Source organism: Lathamus discolor, chromosome 1 (genome assembly GCF_037157495.1).
Source record: "Lathamus discolor isolate bLatDis1 chromosome 1, bLatDis1.hap1, whole genome shotgun sequence".
NCBI classification, from domain to species: domain Eukaryota; kingdom Metazoa; phylum Chordata; class Aves; order Psittaciformes; family Psittacidae; genus Lathamus; species Lathamus discolor.
The window spans coordinates 61,008,028-61,030,516 of record NC_088884.1 but is presented as its reverse complement, the minus strand read 5'-3'; the positions used below and the strand labels follow the sequence as shown (position 1 = coordinate 61,030,516).

Here is a 22,489-nt window from a genome sequence, read left to right as displayed (position 1 = left end):
ATCAACAAATGTGGACAAAACCTGGCCCTGGAGATGCTGGTGGGAGTTTTCACTTCTCATGGCAGCAGCGGCAACTCCTCACCCCGCGTGGCAGAGAGCAGAAGTCTGGAGGAGGCAAACTCAGGTCACTTTGAATTTGTTTTGAGTAGCTCAGTGGCTGGTTGCATTTAGCGACTGATTTATTCCATTTCATGCAGGCTTGGTGTTTCTCCTGGGAGCCAGGGTACATTGCCCAGGCAGTGCTACACTCTTCACCTTGTGGGTTTTGGCTTAGGAACCCGGGCCCTCAGCAATGGTGGAAACCAGCCCAGGCTCTGTATCATGGCTGGTAATGGTGATGATACACAACCAAGTATTTAACAACATAAACTTGACAATGTTCATTTATTCAGCCAAGCTGGAGTGTCAGCTCAGGTGAGTCACAGCCATACCACATGCTTCCGTAACCACACACACACTGATTTACCAGGCAAGGTGCTGACCTCAGGCAGTTTAATCCCATCAGAATTTGTATAAGGTTGGTTAGTAAAACCGAAGTGAAGGCATTGGGTCATGTTGTTGTTGTTTTTCCTTTAGGCATCATTTGCTAATGTATAGCTTAGTATAATGTATAGTTTACATAGTTTAGACTGTAGTTGAGCTCAAGAGCTCATGGAAGCATAGCTCAAGTGAAGAAAGGCTACCAGAAGAGGAGACATGCAGCGCTGCTGCTGTTGGCTGGTGTGCTCAGCCAGGTAGGTCTTCATAATAAGAAAACAGTAGAACACCTCACCCCATCCTTTTTAAAGAAACTTTAATTTAAGAAGCATGATTAGCTTATCACAGGATGCAGATATTCACTCCACCTGGGTCCACCAGGAGTTTCCGACTCAAGCAGAGATCTGGGCCCCTGGTGCCAGGGTTTTATTACTGCAGACAGTGGCTGGCACAAACTTCATCTATAGCCATCCTAGCCCTCAGCCACACAGACCCTTCTTCCAGCCTTCTGCCTTGGATGATCCATCACCAGTGCACTTCTGCTGTCTCTTCCATCTCCCACACCCTGGGAGGTTAAAACCTCCATTCCCTGCTGCCCAGACATTTCCCTTCTGCTGCTGCAAGGACTTTAGTTTCTATGGTTAGCTCAGGAAGCTGAAGTAAGCTCCATAGGCCGTTAAATGAAGGGGACCCACCTCTGGTGAAGCCAAAGCAGCAGCAGCCTGTTTCTCTCAGGAAGCTTTCCACAAAATGCCTTTCATGTGGAAGGCTTGTGTTTCCCCAGCAGCTTTGTAACATGCACCTTAGTGATACTCAGCACGTCCTGTCAGAAAACCAGAGGAACACTCGTCTTTTCTGTAAGAGAGATGAACTGGCTAGAAGAAAATAACTAAGTATGCCAGCCCAACTTTTACCACTGACTTGTTTAGATGCTCTAGTGCAGGACCATAAGCAAAAGGGACTGTGACACAGTTTTGTTTCAGTAGATTATATAATCCCTCTTTTTATTTGTTAAAAGAGCCTCATGTTCACAAGAAAGACATACAAAACAAAGGCAAAAAGAGGAGAGTGGAGCGACAGGGAGAAAAACGGAGACAACTTACTCCTTGACTTGCCATCCAAATACAGCTGCTTCCATCACACACAGAGAAAGAGAAGCACTTGAGTAAACAAATCAAATGGGCTTTCTGTTTCCTTTTTTTGAACCTTCCCATTCTAGTGCTTTACAATTATAGTTGGTCTCTTACAGGGTTAAAGACGATGTGCTCAGTAACACACAGGTGACTACCTGCAAGATACTTTATTTCTTACACAGATGTGAAAGAAAAGGCAGTAGTTGAATCAGCAGAGTAAGTAACACAAAATAGTTGATGTGTGATCAGTTATAGTTATTTTTTCACAAGAAAATGTCATTGAATACACTGATGAGAAAAATCTGTGCGTATCCCACAATGATGTAAATCAGCAGCAAGATAATTTCTCTTGTATTTCTGCTTTTTGCCTCCTAAGAAGGGACTGAAACTTGAGTATGAACTTTGGAACACAATATTTATTAAAGAACAAGTTTCAGAAGTACACATCAAACATTCAAGACTTCAGAGGCAAGCGTCTAATTAATAGAACTAATAACAGTATTATCCATTTGAGGTTCCTTAAATTAACTGTAGTATCTTTTTCTCTTCTTAATTCATGCTTAAAATTAACCTTTTAACTGCACAGTACCCATCTGTCGTACAGGCACAAAAGAAAACCTGGCAAGCTAGAACCTCAAATACCTACCCAAATCTTTAACAAAATGGTATTACACACCAACACTTGCAGCTAACTAGCACCCACATGACTTCATATCTGACTAAACGTCCTTTCAATCACTCTGATTTCATCATGAGAATATGGTTTTTAGTTTCATAGGTTCCTTCCTTGCAGGACAGCTCTAATCTCAGCAGCATCTCCATTACTTAGAAGCGGAAGGTTCCGCACACAAGATGCCTTAAGTTTCCTAAAGACTAGGGGAAAGGCTGCTGTAAAAGAAGTGTATTAAAAAATAAGAAATCAGAGCTATAGTAAACAGCATGTAAGAAACAGGTTTAGGTTCAGTGAGACATTTGACTTTGCTGTCAGTTTGGTGACTTAAGGCTGTTCCCATGCATCCTTACCAAGCAAAACCCTTTGGAGCTTTGCCTGAGCAAACCACGCAGGTGAGTCCCCCAGCTGTATGCATACCACATCTGAGGCTGCCCTACCTGCTGAAACCCACCCTGGCAGTGAAACCTGAGCTCCTGTCCTTCCACATCATCTCTGGGAAACAAGAAACTAGAACCAGATCCAGTTCTCACCCAGCATTTTTTTCACTGCACAGGACACGCAGAACTACTTTGTACTCCTATGGCATCATCCGCTATTTAAAAGTAAACACAAACATTAGTATCTTTTTTCCAGTATTCCACACACATACAAGCAAAAGATTCCAGCTATTTGTGGAACACTACAGAAACCCATCTGCTTTCTCTAGTTTCTTTCGTTGCCCAGAGATGAGAACTGTGACCAGCTGGAAGTGTCTGCAATTTCGAGAGGCTATTCCAAAATACAAAGGAAACAAGTTTTGTATTGCTGCCTACCTCTCTGTTTTGATTAACAAGGCAGTTTGAGCAACTGCAATAAATGGTTAATCATCCTTCAGCTGAACAAGCATTCTTAGGCTCCTGATGCTGCAAAGATTATGCATCAAGGCAAACACTCCTGGCCCTCAGACTGTGAAATCTCTGTAAGGATTAAAATTTGGCTTAAGCAAAGAGGATAATCCAGTACATTCTATATGTATATATTCATACTCCATCCCAAATAAAATACTGGGTGTGCACAGTGTTAGGAAGTAGGGTATTACCGCCATTTTTTAAGAAACAAGAGTAAATTAGTGTTTACTGCCCTAAGCAGCTATGCTGTCCTCCCTTGAGATGGAGTTCACGCTGCAAGCCCAGCATTGGGCACCAACTACCTTTCCACGATACAGTTGTTTCTGTGCGACACCCAGCAGGTTTTGGTAGAGTTGAGCTTAAGTGTCTTAGTTGCCAGAGATTCAGAAAAAATGAAGCACTTTTAATGTCAATGTAGCTTCCCAGCACTGTGCATCAGCAATATCTGTAACTCTGCCCTGCTCCCCATTAAATGTTTTTTCTTCCCTTCTACTCAAGCCCAGTGAATTATCAGCCTTCTTTAGAAGGAGAACCTCATGTCCTTAGTGTAGCCCAGTTTGTCCAGGTTGGGAATGCAAGCGTACTGGATCATTGGAGGAGGTCCACACATGAGGATCAGAACGTCATTCTGAGGTGGGGGCAGGTGTTCTCTGATCATGTCTTGGTTCACAAATCCTTGGCTGTACTCCCAGCCTGTTAAGAAAATTGAAGAAGGGGAAGGGGAATGAGGGAAAAAGGAGGAAATTACAGATATGTCACTTCAGGACGAAGCGTGCAGGCTTGGGGTTTTTTAGTAACATTCTGGACTGGACTGGATAGTAACATTTATACACTCCACTGGCACAAGTGTCCTCAAGTTATGCTACGTAGAAAATCTGCCACCTCCGCTTTTAAGACGCAAAACTGATGTATGGAGAAAACAAGAGCTAGCTTCTAATAAAACCTGCTAAAAGCCCCAGGGAAATCTCAAGCAGAGCTGCGAACAGAATGCGAATCTGTTTAGCTCCAGCACTACAAAGTAACATCCACCCTCTTCACCCCACTGTTTACTAGTCTACTAAGGGAAATCTAGCTGATGAAGCTGTTCCCAGTTGGAACACTCAACAGTGCCATCGGTTAATACTAGGATTCAAGTTTACTCCTCACATCCCCAGCCCTGGATATGAAAAGCTGCCAACCCAAACCTTTGGACACAGTAGGACTGACACATTTTTCTCCCACAGGTTATCCAAAAATTTCCAGTTTTGGACCATTTCCACATATGGCACTGAAAGTCTGCACAACAATGCTGGGGGGAGGGGGAGGCATGTCTAAAGAGAAAGTTTTATCACAAGTGCTAAGATCAGTTCACACGTATCAAAGAAAAGGAACAATAATCAGAAATTCCAGGATTCTCCAGTAATTGCAGAAGATGACATGATAGCAACAGACTGCAGTGAAGGCAAGACCTTTCTCCCAACCCCACTGGAGGCGTATGCTTGGTCACAAGGTAAGAGAAGGCATATGGCTTCTGTTTCTTTGTCCCAGACTACCACTGAATAGGAATGTGAATCTATCCTGATGTGGGTGAGCATGATGAGAAGTGGTAAGACCGGAAAATGACAAGGAATTAACACAGAAGCTATTAGGCCTTTTCACAATGGCAGTAAGTATGTAGCCGTTTCTTCCTCAAGCTTGCACAGCTGATGGAAGCACACTCATTCTCTTGCCTAGACCAGCCAACTGTATCTCATTATCTTTAAAACTGAACTGAACAAAGCTGGAACAGTATTTTCAGTGAAAAGCACTGGCAAATACAAAGGCAATTCGGTTGCCTAGGAAGATCAGCTACAATGAACTGCCTGTCATACAATGACAGCTAGGTAAGAGTCTGCACTTGGCCACATCTCTGTGACACATAGTGCCTCTGACACTCCCACTGCAGCTGTCTTAATGCATGCTCTAAACATGATACAGTAAGATAACACATTGTATTTATGTCTGTGGGGAAGGAGAAAGGAAGGTCACCTTCCAGGGTAAATAATGGCAAATGATGGTAAATACTCAGGTGTAGTCATGGGAGGAACACTGCACTACCATTACCTGAGGTGAGCCTTATAGCTTTGGAAATGCTGCTTGATTACACCTGAGAGTTTCTGTGCATCTCTGTGTGAAGAATGATGCTACTGGATGCATTCAGACACGATACATTAAGCAAGAAAGGAGCTCAGAAATATGCACACAATATAGGATGTCTCATGGCAAACACATGCATTAATACTCATAACTTAAGGTTCAGTGGAAGTAGCATGTTAGCTCTTACTTTCAGGTGCTCTGTCCAGTGTGTACCAACACTTAAAGCGACTGGGATTCTGAACCTGGATCTCCTCTAGCTCGGAACGTAACAGGATATCCTTCTCAGTCTGAAGGATAAGAAAAACAATGATTACGCTGTGCATTTAAGTAAAATCCTCAGATGACCACAGAGCATTAGCTTTTCTACAGCCCTGTGAGATGGAACACATTATTCAATTCTGTTTCACTCTATTTCACTCTTCTCTCTGAAGAGAGTAAACACAAGTTATTTCCATGACTATCTTGTGGCAGAGCTAATAAAAAGGTTCATAACATTCCCAAATCCTGATCACACAATGCATTCCACCTAAAAAATAAAACAAAGGAAAACCTCTAACAGAACATAGAGCCTTGTTCAGGGAATTAGTAGTAGCGTAAGAAGAGTAAAGCCCTCTTTTAGCACTCCTATTACAAAAGCAACTTTAATCACAAAACTAACCATGACTGTTCACAAGTATCTCCCTAGCCCTCCATACCGTGCCATTCAGTCAGGAAACTGCCAGGTTCTTCACCTCTGCTACTTCAAGATTCATCAGCACTGCCATTTGGGGGTTGCTTGGTTTTTAAACAGGATGTGGAACAAATGACCAGAAGGGTATTGAGCTCTGACTGGAACAATAAAGGCTACCCAGGGTACCAAGTTCTGTTCCTCCATGATGCAACATCACTGAAGGACAAAAGAAAGCCTTATTCCCTTAAGAGCAGCTGCAGTTTGTGAAGGAGGGAAAAGGGTAGAGACTAAAAGTGGTACCATCCTCTGCAGCCTTAGTAATTTGGCACTGAGGACACCACTATGTCTGTAACTGTGGGAGTAAGGAGGAACTTGCCAGCCACTATTGCTGAGAAGGTGTTTATTTCTGGTTCTGCAGCTGCATGTGTTCCAGAAAACTTACTACTAGGTCTGACCAAATCAAAGCATGCTGGTCAGAAGCACTGTATGAGCCCATGTACACTGCCATCTATAATCCAACACAGCTCTTTCAGGAGGGCAAAAATAAATGTGTGTTTTGACAACCTTAAAAATGACCCAACCCAAAACCAGCCATATTTTAAACTATTAAAAATATTAAAACCATCTAGTCTGTAGGCTCTCCTGGCTGACCATTTGTCATGAGGCTGCTTTATATTTGTGTAGTTACTGGGTACAAGGACTCTTTAAAGCCAAGGACGGATGTTTACACAAGCTGTTGCTAATACGCAGGCAACTATTCTCCAAGTCCTCCCTGCAAGAAGCAACAGGTTTTCTATGTCACTGAAGCAGATCTAGCCCTGTATTAGTCATTCTGAATTACTCATGGCAAATCCTGGTCTTCCTGCCGTGACACTGACTGCACTTCATGCCAGCTCCTAGGGCTCAGCAGAAACCAGCTGCTGCAGCAGCACCAGCCAGCACCAGAGGGCACCGGCAGGACGCTTGAAGAGCTGCTTTACTGCAGTAAAACGTCAGAACAGGGCGCCCGTTTGAACCCACATCATAGCTTCTGGGTAGGAAAATCCTGGGTTTATAGTTCAGATGTGGCACAAAGGAAACGAGCAATGACAGAGGAGAACCTAAAGAAGATAATAAACCACAGGCAGGCAGTAAAGTTCACCACAAAAAATGGCTCGTACTCCAAAACCAAATATTCATCATGACGGAAAAATTTAAAAGCAAAGGATTAACATCAGAAAAATATCAGGGAAAGAAGAGGTGTTGCAGCTCAGCAGCACACCACCATTTGGGTTGCCTGGTCACTGAAGCACAGCAGTATGATAAACCTCAAAGAGCAATAGAAACACATGAAGAACTGACAAAAGGAATGGAAATTAAAGGCAACAGCCATGCAGAATCACAGCACCCATAGCTGAGGGAGCCAACTGTTAACTTCAGCTTCACCTAAGGTGTTCTCAAACAGAAAGATTCCACATACAAACCCTGCCGCGAAGTTTGGGAGTTACAGTTGCTGAAGGAGACACATGTCCACCTCTTTCATGTTTCCACTCACAAAGACAGCTCTGAAAGCCTGCCCAAAATATTAGCAACTTGCACAAAGGAATGCAGAGTTTTGAAACATTTATAAACTGAATTAGAAACAGAAACAACGAGACACAGGAAAGGAAGCATTAGCTGGGAGGAAAGGGACATTTCTTAGTAACACTAAACCCACAATTCATTACAGTCCTTTTATATGGGAAGTTTCCGACATTTCAGTTCACTTCTCCCCTCAGGGTTTGTATTCCTGCACCAGGCTTTCTCAGCAAGAATTTCATTTGCTAGGTGGAGTTCCATTAGTTAATTAAAACTTTATAAGCAGAACAAAGGACAGAATTACCTGGTTAGCAAACAGCAGCTGACAAATGGTAGGGTCATCTTTGTCTTTCGCGATTGCTCGAATGATCTGCAGCATAGGTGTTATCCCTGAAAGAGAAAGGCAGGCCAATGATGTGAGAGTGCAAAGGAGCAAAAGAGCAAGCAAGTGAGAACGTGAGAGAAAATAGGTACGAATACATCTACCAGCTGCCAGAAACCATGGATGAATCTTACGTACCAGTCCCACCTGCAATCATCCCCACATATTTCACTGTCTTAGTAACTGGTTCAGCTTTCTTTTCAGGCCGAATAGCAAACGTGCCTGGAGAGAGAAGATGGAAAACATTAGAACACGCAGGACACAGTGCCTATGATCCCTTCCCAGCATGTTCAGCTAATTGACTCTGTTTCAGCCCTGTCACCCTGTTTTCCTTTCGTAAAGCAGGAGCAGGAAACAGACAAAGGCAAAGATGTCATAAATTAAAACAAATCCTGAAAGATAATCAGTGCCTGCAAGACACGACGATAACATCAGACACTGACATGAGTTATTACTTATTTCCGCCTATAGCATCAAGTCATCACTTCCTGTATTTCTATTTGTTCATGTCCCAAACCACCAGTGATACTCAGAAGCCCAGATTCTGAAAACAGCTCTACACAAAGGAATCAATCTGCTCAGAGAGTTTATCTGCCCCATGCAGATTATTTTGAGGGAAAACCAAAATATGCAGCGTGTATTTTTTGTGTATTTATATCCTCTTTTTGAGCTTATGTGCCAGTTTCAGCCAAATATGACAGTTTGAAATTTCCCAAAATACTGTATTTGTTGTATTCACACCTCTCTTCATCCAGGATAATATGAACACAACATGCAAACTCTGGAAAAACACTTGTCTGAGTTCTGCTGCTCACAAAGCTGCCAGAAGGTTTTTGTGACACATTTGTGGCTGCACTATGCTGAAGTGAGATATTTTATATTGACATAAAAGTACTTCCTACTGATAAAGTTAATTTTCATTTGAGATACTAGCATTGGACAGCACAAATATAAAGTGTTTTTATCAGCGTATAAACTATGTCTACATAAGTAAGCAGAGTATTTCTTCTTTAAGAACAGTATGATTAACAAGTACTTCTGTAGTCATGTAACAACCCCCCTCAAGATGGCTACTGACTTAATAAAGGTATTAGCAATTTCTTTTATGCAGAGATGCTAAAAACAGCAAAGAATACCCACGTCTAGTGGGAGAGGCCAAGTATACTGAGAGTACCAGCCCAAATACAGCTAACATTCAGTTCATGGACCATCTGCAATTAAAATGTAGCCAGCAGAGATTCTGCTCCTCTGCTCTCATGAGACCCCACCTGGAGTACTGCAACCAGCTCTGGAGATCTCAGCACAGGACAGACATGGACCTGTTCGAGTGGGTCCAGAGGAGGCCCATAAAAAATGATGAGAGGAATGGAACACCTCTCCTGTGAGGAAAGGCTGAAAAAGTTGGGGTTGGAGAAGAGAAGGCTGCAGGGAGACCTTATTGCTGTATTTCAGTAGTTAAAGTGGCATATAAGAAAGACAGGGATAGGCTTTTTAGCAGGACCTGTTGCAACAGGACAAGGGGTAATGGTTTTAAACGAAAAGAGGATAGATTTAGACTAGATATAATACATTTTTGTTTCAGTGAGTGTGATGAAACACTGGCACAGGATGCCCAGAGAGGTGGTAGATGCCCCATCCTTGGAAACACTGAAGGTCAGGTCGGACAGAGCTCTGAGAAATCTGATCTAGTTGAAGATGTCCCTGCTCATTGCAGAGGGATTGGACTAGATGATCCTCAAAGGTCCCTGTCAACCCAAACCATTCTATGATTCTATGATTCTATGATGCTATATAGACTTGAACCCAGCTGGAAAAAAATGTGATCAGTATTACTATTGCTTTATAATGATTTTTTTCTGCATGGTTTAGTCTGGATTAATTATATCTTCCAAGTCAGCCTTACCTTTTCCTTTATAGACAAGTAGGCCACTTGGTCCTCTGAAGTCAATAGTATCCCCTATTTTCAGGCTGTCTAAGTATTGAGACATCTTCCCTCCATCAGGAAACTTCGGATGGATACCCCTAAAGTAGACCTGTTAAAAATAACAATGAATTAATTTATCTCACAGACCAAAGATGAGCATTTCCCTTCAAATATTTAAGTATCCATATTCCTCGTGTAAGAACACAATTACTACATAAAGAAATGCTTTCAATGCAGAATTGCCTGACAATAAAAGAGAAGCACCGAGTTTTCTGAAAAGGATTAAAATGCCCCTCTTGCCCCAGTTTTGATCAGATTGGACACAGACTGGCAATTTCTCCATTGTATTACTGTAACATAGAACATATCTCTAAACAATCGACCTAACTTCTGAGAAAGATCCCTGACAGCTCAGTTGCAAAGGGATGTACCCAAACGTCACTCTTGGGATGCCAACTGTTTGCATCTCAAAGTCAGAATAACAAAAAAGTGCATACCAACTAACTGAATATCCAGCCATTCACCAACAGGTATCAGTGGATGTAGTTACATTCCTGGAACTCTGCTGGGGTTTTTGTTTTAAATCCCATGGATGTGAAAGGGTTCAAGCTGAGACCAGCTACACTTTCACAAGAACAGCATCATTTGTATGCATGGAGAGCCACAATGGGAAGAAGGAGTTTCATGAAATGTTTCGCTTTAGGTCAAAGATTTAATTTTTCCCTTGTCATGTCTTTAACACCATGCTCGTGAAGATAAGTAGGTAGTAAAAGACAAATTCACGTCCAGTTTCACAATAAATGAATAAACTGTTATTAGTTGTAAAGAAGAAAAAAACACTTGAGTAAAATACCAAAAAATCCAATGCAGATATTCAGGTTTTAAACTTTTGTCAGCTTTAAACATATCTGCTTAGTCCAGCTACCAAGAGACAAAACCCAAGCACATTATCACAGGACTCAAAACCACATTCTTGCCAATTAAATCAGTCATTCACTCTGTCTGGATCAGTAACAATAATGATCACCACTCTTGATGATTATAATGACCATGTTACATTCACTTCAGAAGAAACTGGCAGTTCAGGCTGGGTTAATTCCCTGTTTCAGAAGGATTAAAAATGTGTGTACACATCCACAGGTCTACACAGATTTTGGAAAACTGCAATTTGCGAATATGGAAAATTACACATCTCATGAGACACAGTCACTGCAGAAGCGCTTGCAAAATGCCGTATGGATTGTAGGTAACTCCAGATCACTTGTTAAAACAGTGGAAGTCTGCAGTGGCACGTACCTGAACAGAAGCCAGCACATCAAGACTTCACATAGCACTGCAAGTGTAAAGGTGGGGTCAGAAGCTGCTCAGCCTGGTAAAAGAGCATGACTTTCTCACCTTGACAACAAGATCCACAAAGCCCTTGTCATCATCACTGGAAACTGGAGTGTAAGGTCTCACAACCAGAGCTCCATCAATCCGTGCAGACAGGTGGATATGCTGTCCTGTGTGGAGGGAAGAGAAAAAGCAGTTTGCTTTCAAAAGATTTTTCTTTTGGTGGATGCACTGATTTGGCACAGACTGCACACTCCATGTCAAAGTTGCCCTAACAACCTTGTTTCAGGGAGCGACATTTCCCTCTCTCATGCTCCTGGAATGTAGCACCTTGCACATTCAACCACACCCAGATTTTATCAGGAAGGGCAGACAACGCTGCTGCTAATTTTATGTGTCGATCATATCTGTTCTAATGGCTTTTACAATTCCTAAAGCTCTAACTGTATGTGAGATCTCGCAAAAGATGTGGCATGTCTCTTCTATGACAGCAACTAAAAAGGACTCCGGAGAGGAAAACTGTCAAGTGCTGTTCATGATTCTTTATTAACATGTTAGTTATAAACTGTTAAAAGTTCTGTTACAACTGAGTTTATAACTGTACTCACTTTGACCACAGATGACTCATGTCTATCAGAAGGTCTCCTAGCCACCATTGCTCAGGCTGCCTAGACATAAAGCACTTTTCTAACTCTGCTATTTCTCCAGCTTAACATCTGAATGCAGTGATCCCATTTCAATCTGTCACACATACACTGAACTCTCTACAAAGTTTCATTCCTCAATGTCCACGTTTTTGACGAAAAAAACCCACCTAGAATTAATTCTTTTGAAAGGGTTTCCTATCAAATTCCAACATCCTGAAGAGACCCAAGTGAAGAATACCTAGGGGAGGATTCGGTCTTTGTTATTTTGTCACCACTACGTCAACAGAACAAACTACCTGTTAAGATAGAATGCAGCTCTCCAAAGATGGTGCCGTTCATCTGCCTGCTATGGGAACACAAACTGGGGATTTTACCAGTTTGCCAAGCCAGAGGACCAGTAAGGCAAAGCAGCAGGTGAATGAAGACGTGCTACCTGCCAACTTGGGAAACGAGCAACCATAGCTCACTGAAAGACATCATGTAAAGGTTATTCAAATAACCCTCTCAGCAAAAACCTACACAGATCTGGTACCACTCATGTTTCCTGCTAGAGAAGACCTGAAGGCAGCTGCAGCAGCAGCCTCCCATTCCTATTCCAGTCTAGGGGCAACCTCACCACACCCTCCTCCAGGAAGAGCCCCATGGTGACCACTGCAGACAGTGAACCCAGGCAGAGAGGACCACTGCTGGGGCATGTCTCACAACAATTGGTGCAAATCCCAAAAAGGTGCTCCTTCCAAAGGGAAAACATGCCTTAGGCTCTTACTTGTTATAGCTCTACCCCACCCTGACAGGACAGCAGCAGGCAGCCTCCCCATGGGGCCACACACAATCCCACTCTTACTCAGAGTGAGTCACTTCTTTTCCTGTAACACCCCAGATGGTACGAAATGCTGGTGCTGGACTAAAGATGCAGAGCGCACACCAGTATCTGTCCCACGGCTGCCAAGCCTGCTGCTCCCAGCTGCTTTCACCACTCTCACCAGCTTTCAGCTCTCCTTGCTTCCCAAATCTCGCTCAGTAAACCACTCACTCAGTCACCCACAGATTAGACCATGCAGAGGACCTTAAGAGCGTGACTGTGCTGCTCCTGGGACTGTGCAGGGCCAGGGACATGCCTTCTCGAGCTATGCTGAAGTAACTAGTTGATTTGCCGTGACCTTACTAAAACACTGGAGGAAGCCTTGGCATGCAGCAGGCCAAATTCACCCCAGATGGCTTCTTTTCTGTTAGCATGCAGGACAAGAGCAATTATAGAGGTGAGACAGCTCACTCCACAATGTTCATTAGGGGGCAAGGGCAGGAAATTAGCTTTGCCCTCACGGCTCTTACCAGGATCAAGAAAATAATATATCCCAAACAACAGGGAACCTAAACACTGTGGACTGTAATGCTGGAAAGGTGCTATAGGACTAACATGAAACACCTGATTCACAGATCATTCCAACAGGTTGCTAAAGCAGAAGTCCCTATTAAACACAAGTGATAATTAAATGTTCTTTACATAAGCAGTAGGAAACAATAGCACTAAGCTATCATGAAGGCAACATACCACATGGCAAGGCCTAAGGAAACATCTACTGCATGGTGATTAAGAAGTTCCATGAGACTGGCTGCAAATTCAGAAGTGAATAGATCATCTGGTAAACCACATGTGTTAGAGGAGAATTTGCAGAGAATATGGCTTCAAGGGATGGAAAGGGACCACTGAAGCCAAGCACCATGGGAATAACACACACTGGAATGTTGAGACTGGAAAAATAAGTAAAGACCAATGTTTATTTCTACTGTCTTCACAGAAACAAGCTGGATGTACATTCTCTCTAAGTACACAAGAGTTCAGGCCCTGCAGGTGACTCACAGCATGAGGATAATCTTGCAAAGCTCTAAATACTAGCTCAAACTATGTGGACAGTATTCAAAATTCAACAGTTCAAAATGTAGGGAAAAAAAAATCCCTCCAAAACCTCTTGTAATATAATTAACCACACGTGGATTCTCAGGAAGGACAGACAGCACATACCTAGAGGAAGGCCCAGAACATGATCTATGGAAGGGAGAGCAAATCGGAATCTTCTTGTGTCATGACTAACTTCCTGAAAGAGGAAAATTAATAGGACAGTCAGCTATGCCGTTGCGATTTAATTCTTGTGATTTCACTTGTAAAACCAATGCACTGCTCTGGCTTCCTGCAGGATTGAATATCTGGGGGAGAGCAGCAGCCTGACTGAAATTTTTGCATAACGCAAATACAAACTCCTCTGAACACGGCAATCCTGCAGAGGTCAACTCTTCCTTCAAACTCCCTGAGAACTTAACTTTGTCTCAAGATATTTTCGAAGCAATACAGAAATAAAAATAGAAATAAAGCAGACAAATGCAAGTACCGTTTTGTATATTTACACGTGAATAGCAAAACTTAGTAACATACTCATATGCAGATTGAGACTGAACTATAACTTTCTACATAGTATGAACATTCACACTGCCTTCTGCAAGACGGCCACTGGACAGAAATTAGTCAGTTCTTCAGTTCTCATTTAAGTTTAAATACACGTGAGTTCAAGGCCAAAAAAATTTATTTTGATGTATTAAAATCAGATGAATTAACTATTTCAGAAAACTAGTGGCCGTCAAGATGATCATGAAGTAGCAACCTGGTCCCCTCTGCTATGCTAAGAGCCTTAAAAATATCTGCCCCATAAAAATGGAATTAATGCTTAATTAACATTTAAAAGAGCTCTCTATTTAGATAAGTACTTTATTATAAAATTATGACAATTCTTTTACCAGGAATGTTGTAACTTGAATAAAAGTTTGGTAATGAGTAAATAAAATGCTATTTCTTATCCTGTTTAAGTTTTATCTCTTAAAAATCAGGTGACATTCATGGGATTGAAAAAGTCAGAAAAAAGAGAAAGAGACAACATACAGCCTAATTCCTCATCCAATTTCTTTCTTTAAAGCCCTATGGGAAATAATAACCCTTCCAAAGCAAATTTCATAAACATCCTAGAAAATACTGTAGCTCTGTTTTAAGGGAAATGCTAAACAAAGAAGAGAACTGAGTGGCAGTCTAAAAAGAGTTTCTCTGTACTTGCGTCTATTCAGGAACAGTAACTGCCATTGAATAATCCACTAGGCAGCTAAGGTGGACTTAGCACTGCTGCTCTCACACTGACCACTGCTGTTTCCGTATGAAGATTTCAGCACCAGCTAGGCCACTTCAAAGCTGGATTTTTCCAATAAATCCTTCATCTTAAGATGCTATCTTTGCTCAAGGCCCCATCCAACCTGGCCTTGAATCAGAAGTTTTGAAGATCAGAGCATTTGCACCAGATTTTTGGCAAGATGTTAGAAGATATTAGCACTTATTGTACCAGGCTGTTATTTTTCAAAACTAACTTCTGCTTCCAGGACACATTTTCCATTCAGGAAAAAATTTATAAACACTCATGAGTCAAATATTCCCAGCTGATCAAGGTACCACAAGCAGCAGCATCTGACCTGGCTATGTAAGAGCTGTTCCCAAGATTTGAGAAAAGGCCTATCAAAATAACGACAGGGTGAGAAAAAATCAGTAATTAATCAAAAAATAAAAATCAAGTGAACTGTGAATTCTCTTCTGTTATAAACTGCTACAGCAGAAACCTGCAAGTAGCTTGATTCTCAGAGGCATGTGCAGTGCCTCAAGTTTCCCTCCCCTCCTGCAGGTCAGACAGACTGTACCTGCAACCAGGTGCTACAGCTCTCATGAAAAAGTGGCGAGTATATAGTAATAGCATTGTTGCAGTACGCACGGGAAATAAATTCAGTAATGGCACCCAGCCCAAACCACAGGGAAGTCTTCAATTCCCACAAAACCCAGGATTCAGAATGACAGTAATCCTTTTCTTTGACAAACAGAACAAATGAAAGCCAAACTATCAGCACACTCCCTACACATCAAACAAAGCTCTGTTCCAGTCCTTTTCCAGTAACATTCTGACTAGCTCATTGATTTAAAAAGTCAACACTACAAATACCTTCAGGTGTGATTTCACACCAGAAAAGCCAAGACTTCTACCTCAGGCTTTTGATGGTGAGTTTATCCAAGGGAAATCTGGACTTTTCACCTTTTATGGCTTTGGCCTCCTTCCCTCAAGTTGAGTCCACCTCTGAAAGCATCATGACTTCCATCTAGAAACCTAGTTGAGGAGCCTGGGAGATACAGAATGGCTTCTACTTTTATCAGAGAGAAAAAAGAAGCTGAAACAGCTCAGGTACTGTCAGGACTACAACTTCTAAACATCTTTCTTCCTGTAACACATTAGAATACACAAATCCAGTAACAGGAATCAGTATCAACATAGGTCTGACAACTACTATGCTGAACACTACTGACCATGAAAAAACTGCCTGCTCTGCCTGACAGCATAACTCTGCCTTATAGAGAACCCAGCAGCAAAGAGTGTACGAATTTCTGCTGATGACATGACGTGAGACACGTGACAGAAGCTCCAAGTCTGGTCATTTCTAAAACAGAATTCTCCACTTTATCTTGCTTGGAAATAAGCTGCTTGCAGAAGTGCCTATCTTGGTTATACCAGGCAATGAGCGTTTATAAACAATTTACTTAAAATGCAAGTATTCACCCTGCTGCAACATCACCCAAGATTTAAGAAGCTACAAACATTTTCACAGTATCCATGGAGAGGGCATGCTCAGCACTGTACATGCACTTACCTCCTTATCAATCAGCCTCAATGCATATTTCACTTCAGGATCCTGCAGAGTAATTGCAGGACGGGGATTCCTGAAAAACTTCTGGAAGATGGTGTAGATGAACTTTAATGGGTATGTCACAACCCATCCCAACTGCAGCGATACAGAAAGAGTGTTAGACACATGTGCATAACAAGAGAAAGTTATTTTTTATTTTGGTGAGAAAGAATACAGTAGTTTGACATCACAACCTAACCCCCAGAAAAAACATGTTTCTTTGTACTAATATGAGAAGGAAGAGGAGGTATTTAAAAATACACCAGCTACTTAATAGTTTGGTTTATAAATACCTAGTGTTATTACTCCTACATTGAGGTACCTGGCATACCAGGAGGCCTGCCAAACTTGGAAGCTTGACAGAAGCAAAGCTGTCACAGCTCCATGTCCTTGTTAACAGCTGGTCCCCAGATCCAGCTGTTAGCAAAGCTGAGTATGTATGCCCAGCAGGCACAGACACACATACAGAACACATGCCCAAATATACATGTGGCTGGCCACGCTGGTCAACACAGAGATGCTCACACAAATAGCACCAACGGCTGTCATCCCGATCTCCTCCTTGACTGATCAGGGATAAAAGACATCCCATAGGCATGTGTACACAGTGAATTCACCAGCAGCTAGCTTAGTCCTCAGAGCAGCTGTCCCCAGACTGCAGTCCCCCCCAGTTGCTCACATCTGGGCATGAGTTGCTCTCGCACAGACCCCTTCACACATCATCACATGCACTGCGGTATTACTCTTCAAGATACACAAGCACCTGGTTCCTAGGCCGTCTCACCCAGTTACTGGTTAGTCCAGCTTGATCTTTGCTAGCCATCACACACTCGTGCTGGGTGCTGGCATCACAGACACACAAGCCCTCTGGACCACTGTCTGGCTCCAGGCACTGGCACTTACACTCCCACAAAGATCCACGCATGCAAAGCAGTATCCCTTCCCCAGGAAAGCAGCTACGGAGTTTAATGAAGACAAGGACAGACTATGCTGACAGGCTGCAGGACACAGCCAGGCAAACCTATTTACAGAGCAGGCCTGTTTAAACAGGGTCAGCCCTTTTTGTCCCTTTATCCTTTTATTTTCCTCACATTTGCTCTTCTCCAAAGGCCTCAATCCCTGCCTCTGGTTCCTCCCCTAAACATCCCACAAGCCCCAAACACTCACCCCCTAAATTCCATGCCCCCCCAGCCTTCGAGGGGAGCGAGCCTCCCACTGGTACCTGCCTCACCCCTGATCCAGGGGGCAATGGCTCCCCCAGACAGCTCTAGGAAGGTCCCCAGCCTGCCAGTGTTTCTTCATGTGCACTTGTATGGAGGTAAACCTTCATGAGTCGGCTGCTCTCCTGTTATGGACCTGAGAGTAGCTGGGTCAGGGTATCACCCAGGCTCCTCCCACACTGTTGTGCCTCCATGCTCCTGGGTGCATGGATGTACAGAGAGGCTCCTCAACCACATCACTTAACACATGCCACTTCTTTGGGCCTTTTGTATCACAGCGCCTGGAGGCAACAAGGCAGAGCCTTGGGCAACAAGGTCTAGTCTGAGTCATGCATGCCCATGGCAGGGGGCTGGAACTAGATGGTCTTAAGGTCCTTTCTAATTCAAAGAAATCACAGCACAGACCTTTATTGGCACCGGGACCACGTGGGGACTCAAACCTCCATACATGTCTCCAAAGCACAGTAAATTTCCGGGGTTTTTATACTTCACATTCTCATCTCAATATAATTTTATCTAAAGAATCCACACATACAATTTGGTAAGTTATAGAACTGTAGTCCTCTTATCCTACTGCACACTTCAGTTAGGGCTACAGTGACAGTCTACTGGTCACCTTTTAGCTTTCAACTCCTAATACCTGGAGCTACGTGCTTACTTCTTTGCTCAAACTGTTATCATATCTTACCATTAGGGATGTCCCTGCTTAGAAGCAATTTACAGAACCGGATGCAAGCCATCTACAGGCCCAAATTCTAATGTATTGTTTATCATGCCTCACCAGAAGGGCAGGTTCTCACCCTCAGAGGGACCCTCTGTTGAGCGAGCATTCACCTTTTGGTGCTAAGTCAGACTCATGCCAAAAAGTAAAGTTATTTCAGCTAAGGTCTAATGTTTTGGGCTTATTTCCAGCCAAAGCTATTCTATGATTCTGTGATTGCATAGCCTCCTGCAGGGATGAATTTCACCCCAGGGACTAAAGCTCCACAAGATGGGAATAGGTTACGCCATCACACCACCATCTCCATGCCCAACACCATGCACAGGTTGCCTAGCTGGGAGAGACTGAGTGACCACACCAGCCCAGGAAAGCACAGAAGAGACCACAACACTGCAACTACAGCTTTGTGGACAAGATGGAAGGAAGATGTCACCTTCCCACCCAATACCAGACACCTCGGCCACTTGGTGGGTCTACAGGGCTGAAAATGGGTCACCCACAGGCTACACGTGCAAAGTCTGCCACAACCATGCTCAGCCAGTGCCTGTTCCCAGGGACATGTTCTGCCAGATTAGATAAGCACTGTAACAACCTACAAAATCACCCGTGTAGGTCCTAACTTAAGACTGGAGAATAAACCGATCAACTAACTACTTAAAAAAATCCTCACCAATTCTGTAATTTGTTATTCAATGCTTTAACAGAGGAGAGGGGAAAAGCACAACCACGGGAAGGAAGGCGAGGAGCAAAGTACTTAGACTGCATACAGTGCACATCTTTGTCCTGCCTGGTTAACTTTCACTTTCATTTTCAAGTGACCTAACCAGTATTTTAGAACCTCATCTCTGTGAGTGTGACAGTTCTCAGGAGGCTATAAACGCTCCAACATTATTCTTACTAAACTGTGGCAAATGTGCAATTAAAAACGGGACATTATATACACTCTCTCTTCTTAAAATGCTGCTGTACATGTTTAAAACGTACCAACATTTGGTATAGCTTGAAGACACACCATGCCATGCACACACACACTGCCTTTTTCACTTTTATTTGAAAATACTGAAACAGCTCCACACAGGTTGTTCCTGAAGAAGCTGAAGTTTACAGGAATGTTATTCCTTAATTCTACAGATCCACCAGATTACTGTAGCTCCAGGAAGAACTTTTGAATCACAAAAAAAGGGGGAAGTTAAGAAAATGACAGAGCAGCAGATAAACTCCCTGATGAGAATTGCAACAGATGCATGAGACCTGTTGGAAACAGCAAGCTGAATCCACAGCAAATGATGCTTAAAAAAAAAACTATTAATGTTAAAATAAACTAGCTTCATTTACAGATGCAGCCATCTAAAACAGACCAAAGAAGCACAGCTGTGGTCTAGCAAAATCAACAATCACTGAATTAAAAAACTTAGGCTTGGTCCCAACTCCAACACTAATGTATGCCAGTAACAGCTGATCAGGAAGACAGGAGAAGAGCAGGTTCAAAATATTACCTCCACATCAGCTTCTTCACCTATGTGCAGAGGTAAGTGCTTTTCCCATCTTTGCAAATATTTTTGGGTCATCAGCTGTTAAGTGAAAGCTACCACAGCTGTTCAGTAAACGACATTAACAGGCTCTTCCCCAACATGAGCATCATCATCGCTTTTTGAAGCAATGCACTATATCTGAGTCTACTGGTACACAATGAAGTTTAACTTTGACAAATACTTTTAGCACAGTGTTAACCTTGTGGAAGGCAATTTGTTATTTATGGTCAATTAATGCAAAAGCCTAATAGGGTTTAGCCTGTAAAGAAACAACAAACCAGTTAATTCAGGCAGCTATTTTAGTTCCTTACTCAGGAAGTATCAACTGATGGGCAAAAAAAAGGGGAAGAACTGAAGGCTGAATGACTACAAAAAGTTATCCGTGCCAAGAAATACATTCTTGGGGTTAAAACTAATCTATATACTCTTATCACAGAGTGTATTAAGACATTTATGATGATAACTGCACTGCAAACATGGAAGCCGCATCAGATCTAGAGCAGCAGCAGGAACGACTGGCTGACCACAAGGCCAGGAATCACTAAATGAAGATCTGGTGACTCACAGTTTCCAGTTGCACAAATCTTTGCTAACAGAGATCATAAAATCAGTAATAGAGCAGGAATTTTTATTAATGGAAACAGACCTTTGCAGTATAACAAAAAAGGCCTTGAGAAAAAAAGCCACAGCACTGAGATTGCCAGACCCTTCCACTAAGGCGTTGTGAGCAAGACACAGTTAAAGGTAAGCTTATGACTTACCCAACTGCCCTACAAACACACAAACCTAATGCTGCTTTGGCCAGACTACTCTTGTACCCTCAGCTCCACTTCTTCATTTAGACCCCACTTTTAAGTGATTTTCACAGAATCCTTAGGGTTGGAAGTGACCATCCAGTCCAACCCCCCACCAAGGCAGGGCCACACAGAGCAGTTTGTTTAGCTCTAGTATTTTAGTTAAACATTCTTCTCATCTGCTTTAGAAAATGATGAAAGGATTAAGGGACAAGCATTTCTTCTGCAGCTTTAGCATCTGCCTCACCCTCTGCTGTTCAAGTAACCTAGTAACCAACTGTACGCAAACTAGCCCATGTTGCGTCCAGCTCTGTCCTGCTCCTCGCACAAACCCAGAGCCAGAAACGTTTGAGCAGACGCATCAGAGGAATGACACGACATATCAGGCTGCATCAGGAAGAGGGGAACGATGTAGATGAGGCTTTAAGTGACATGTTTTCACAGCAGACTTGTCAGTCCTGGGGTAACGGTTGGCCATGATGCCCTTAAAGGTCGTTTCCAATCTAGCTGATACTGTGATGCGTGCTACAGTTAACAGGACGGCAAATCCACCGTTCGGCAGACACGATCCCCAAAAAGCTCTCCACTACAGCAGCAACAGCTAGGCTTGTGGCTTTAAAGCCATCAGCAAGAGTGCTGAAAAACGATTCGGAGCACGGAACGGAGAATAGCCGCACACGCCACAGCACACAACACCCTCACCATCACAGCTCGCACACACAAAGGGTGCGCGTATCGGAACACGGGCCCCAGCCCACGCCAGCCTTGAGGAGGTCCTAGGGCCACCGCATCGCGGCTGGGGACACGGCAGCGGGGGCAGCAAAGGCCTGGCGTACCCTGTCACACCGCCCAGCGGCCCCCGCGCTGCTCCGGCACCAACACAGCCCGCCCCGCGCCGTGAAGGACTAGCGGTGAGGCCGCACCTCTCCTCCTCGCCGCGGGCAGGCCTCGGGGCCTGAACACAGCTCGCTCAGGACCTCGGCGGGCGGGGCGGAGCGGGGCGGCAGGCAGCGCCACTCAGCCCCAACCCCCGCCCGCAGGCCCCGCCGGTCCCTCCGGTCCCTCCGGTCCCGCCGCCGCCGCCGCGACCCGCGCAGGGAGCACTCACCGTGCTGAGCGGCGCCCCCATCGCTGCCCCCCGCTACCCGCGACAGCACCGCCCACCGCACCGCGCCCCGCGGCGGCGCGCAGAGCCCACCAATCAGCGCCGCCACCATACCGCCCCCTGCTGGCCGCCGCCGGAGCCGCGCCGCGCCGCCAGGGGGAAGCCGCCGCACGCTGAGGCGCCGGGGCTCGCTGCCGCCGCAAGCGGGCCGGAGGTGTGGGCCCGGGACGTAGCTGAGCGGCCCCTCGGCCGGGGCACGGCTTCCCGTTGCGGAGGTTGGGGGTACGGAGCGGCGTGGGAGAGGCGCTGCCCCCGTTGTTTCTGCTAGTGCTGCTCTGGCCGGTCGCTGTGGGGAGAACCGCGGGCTCCGGCCCCCGGCCCCCGGCCCCTGAGGCAGCGCTGAGGGTGGCGAGGACGGGTAAGGCGGTAGTGTCGGTTTCCCATACTGTGCGAGCATGCACACGCCCGGTGTTTGTTAGTGCCGCCTGACCCAAGTGTGTTACCACTCCTCATGCATAACGCCCTTTTGCCCTTTACTAACTGCATAAAGAATGATGGG

The 22,489-nt window shown here is 44.1% G+C and overlaps 1 protein-coding gene across 1 annotated transcript; it reads right to left on the bottom strand.

Annotated features, from left to right (window-relative positions):
- Positions 1 to 1,758: 1,758 nt before the first annotated feature.
- On the bottom strand, positions 1,759 to 22,023 carry LOC136011567 (NADH-cytochrome b5 reductase 3). Its single transcript, XM_065673531.1, has 9 exons — positions 21,934 to 22,023; positions 16,523 to 16,654; positions 13,821 to 13,893; positions 11,214 to 11,320; positions 9,798 to 9,927; positions 8,033 to 8,116; positions 7,817 to 7,902; positions 5,473 to 5,572; positions 1,759 to 3,863 (listed from the first exon to the last, which is right to left on the bottom strand). The coding sequence occupies exons 1-9, from the start codon at positions 21,952 to 21,954 to the stop codon at positions 3,691 to 3,693; spliced, it is 906 nt and encodes a 301-aa protein (XP_065529603.1). The 5' UTR covers positions 21,955 to 22,023; the 3' UTR covers positions 1,759 to 3,690.
- Between the last annotated feature and the right edge of the window lie 466 nt (positions 22,024 to 22,489).

What these genes read in the sequence shown, in the direction of transcription:
- LOC136011567 (XM_065673531.1), bottom strand. Translation starts at nt 21,954, where the DNA reads ATGGGGGCGCCGCTCAGCACG. An exon ending in TGGGGGCGCCGCTCAGCACG is followed by an intron (nt 16,655 to 21,933) that starts GTGAGTGCTCCC and finishes GTATCGCTGCAG; the next exon opens with TTGGGATGGGTTGTGACATA. An exon ending in TGAGGCTGATTGATAAGGAG is followed by an intron (nt 13,894 to 16,522) that starts GTAAGTGCATGT and finishes TTCCTCTTTCAG; the next exon opens with GAAGTTAGTCATGACACAAG.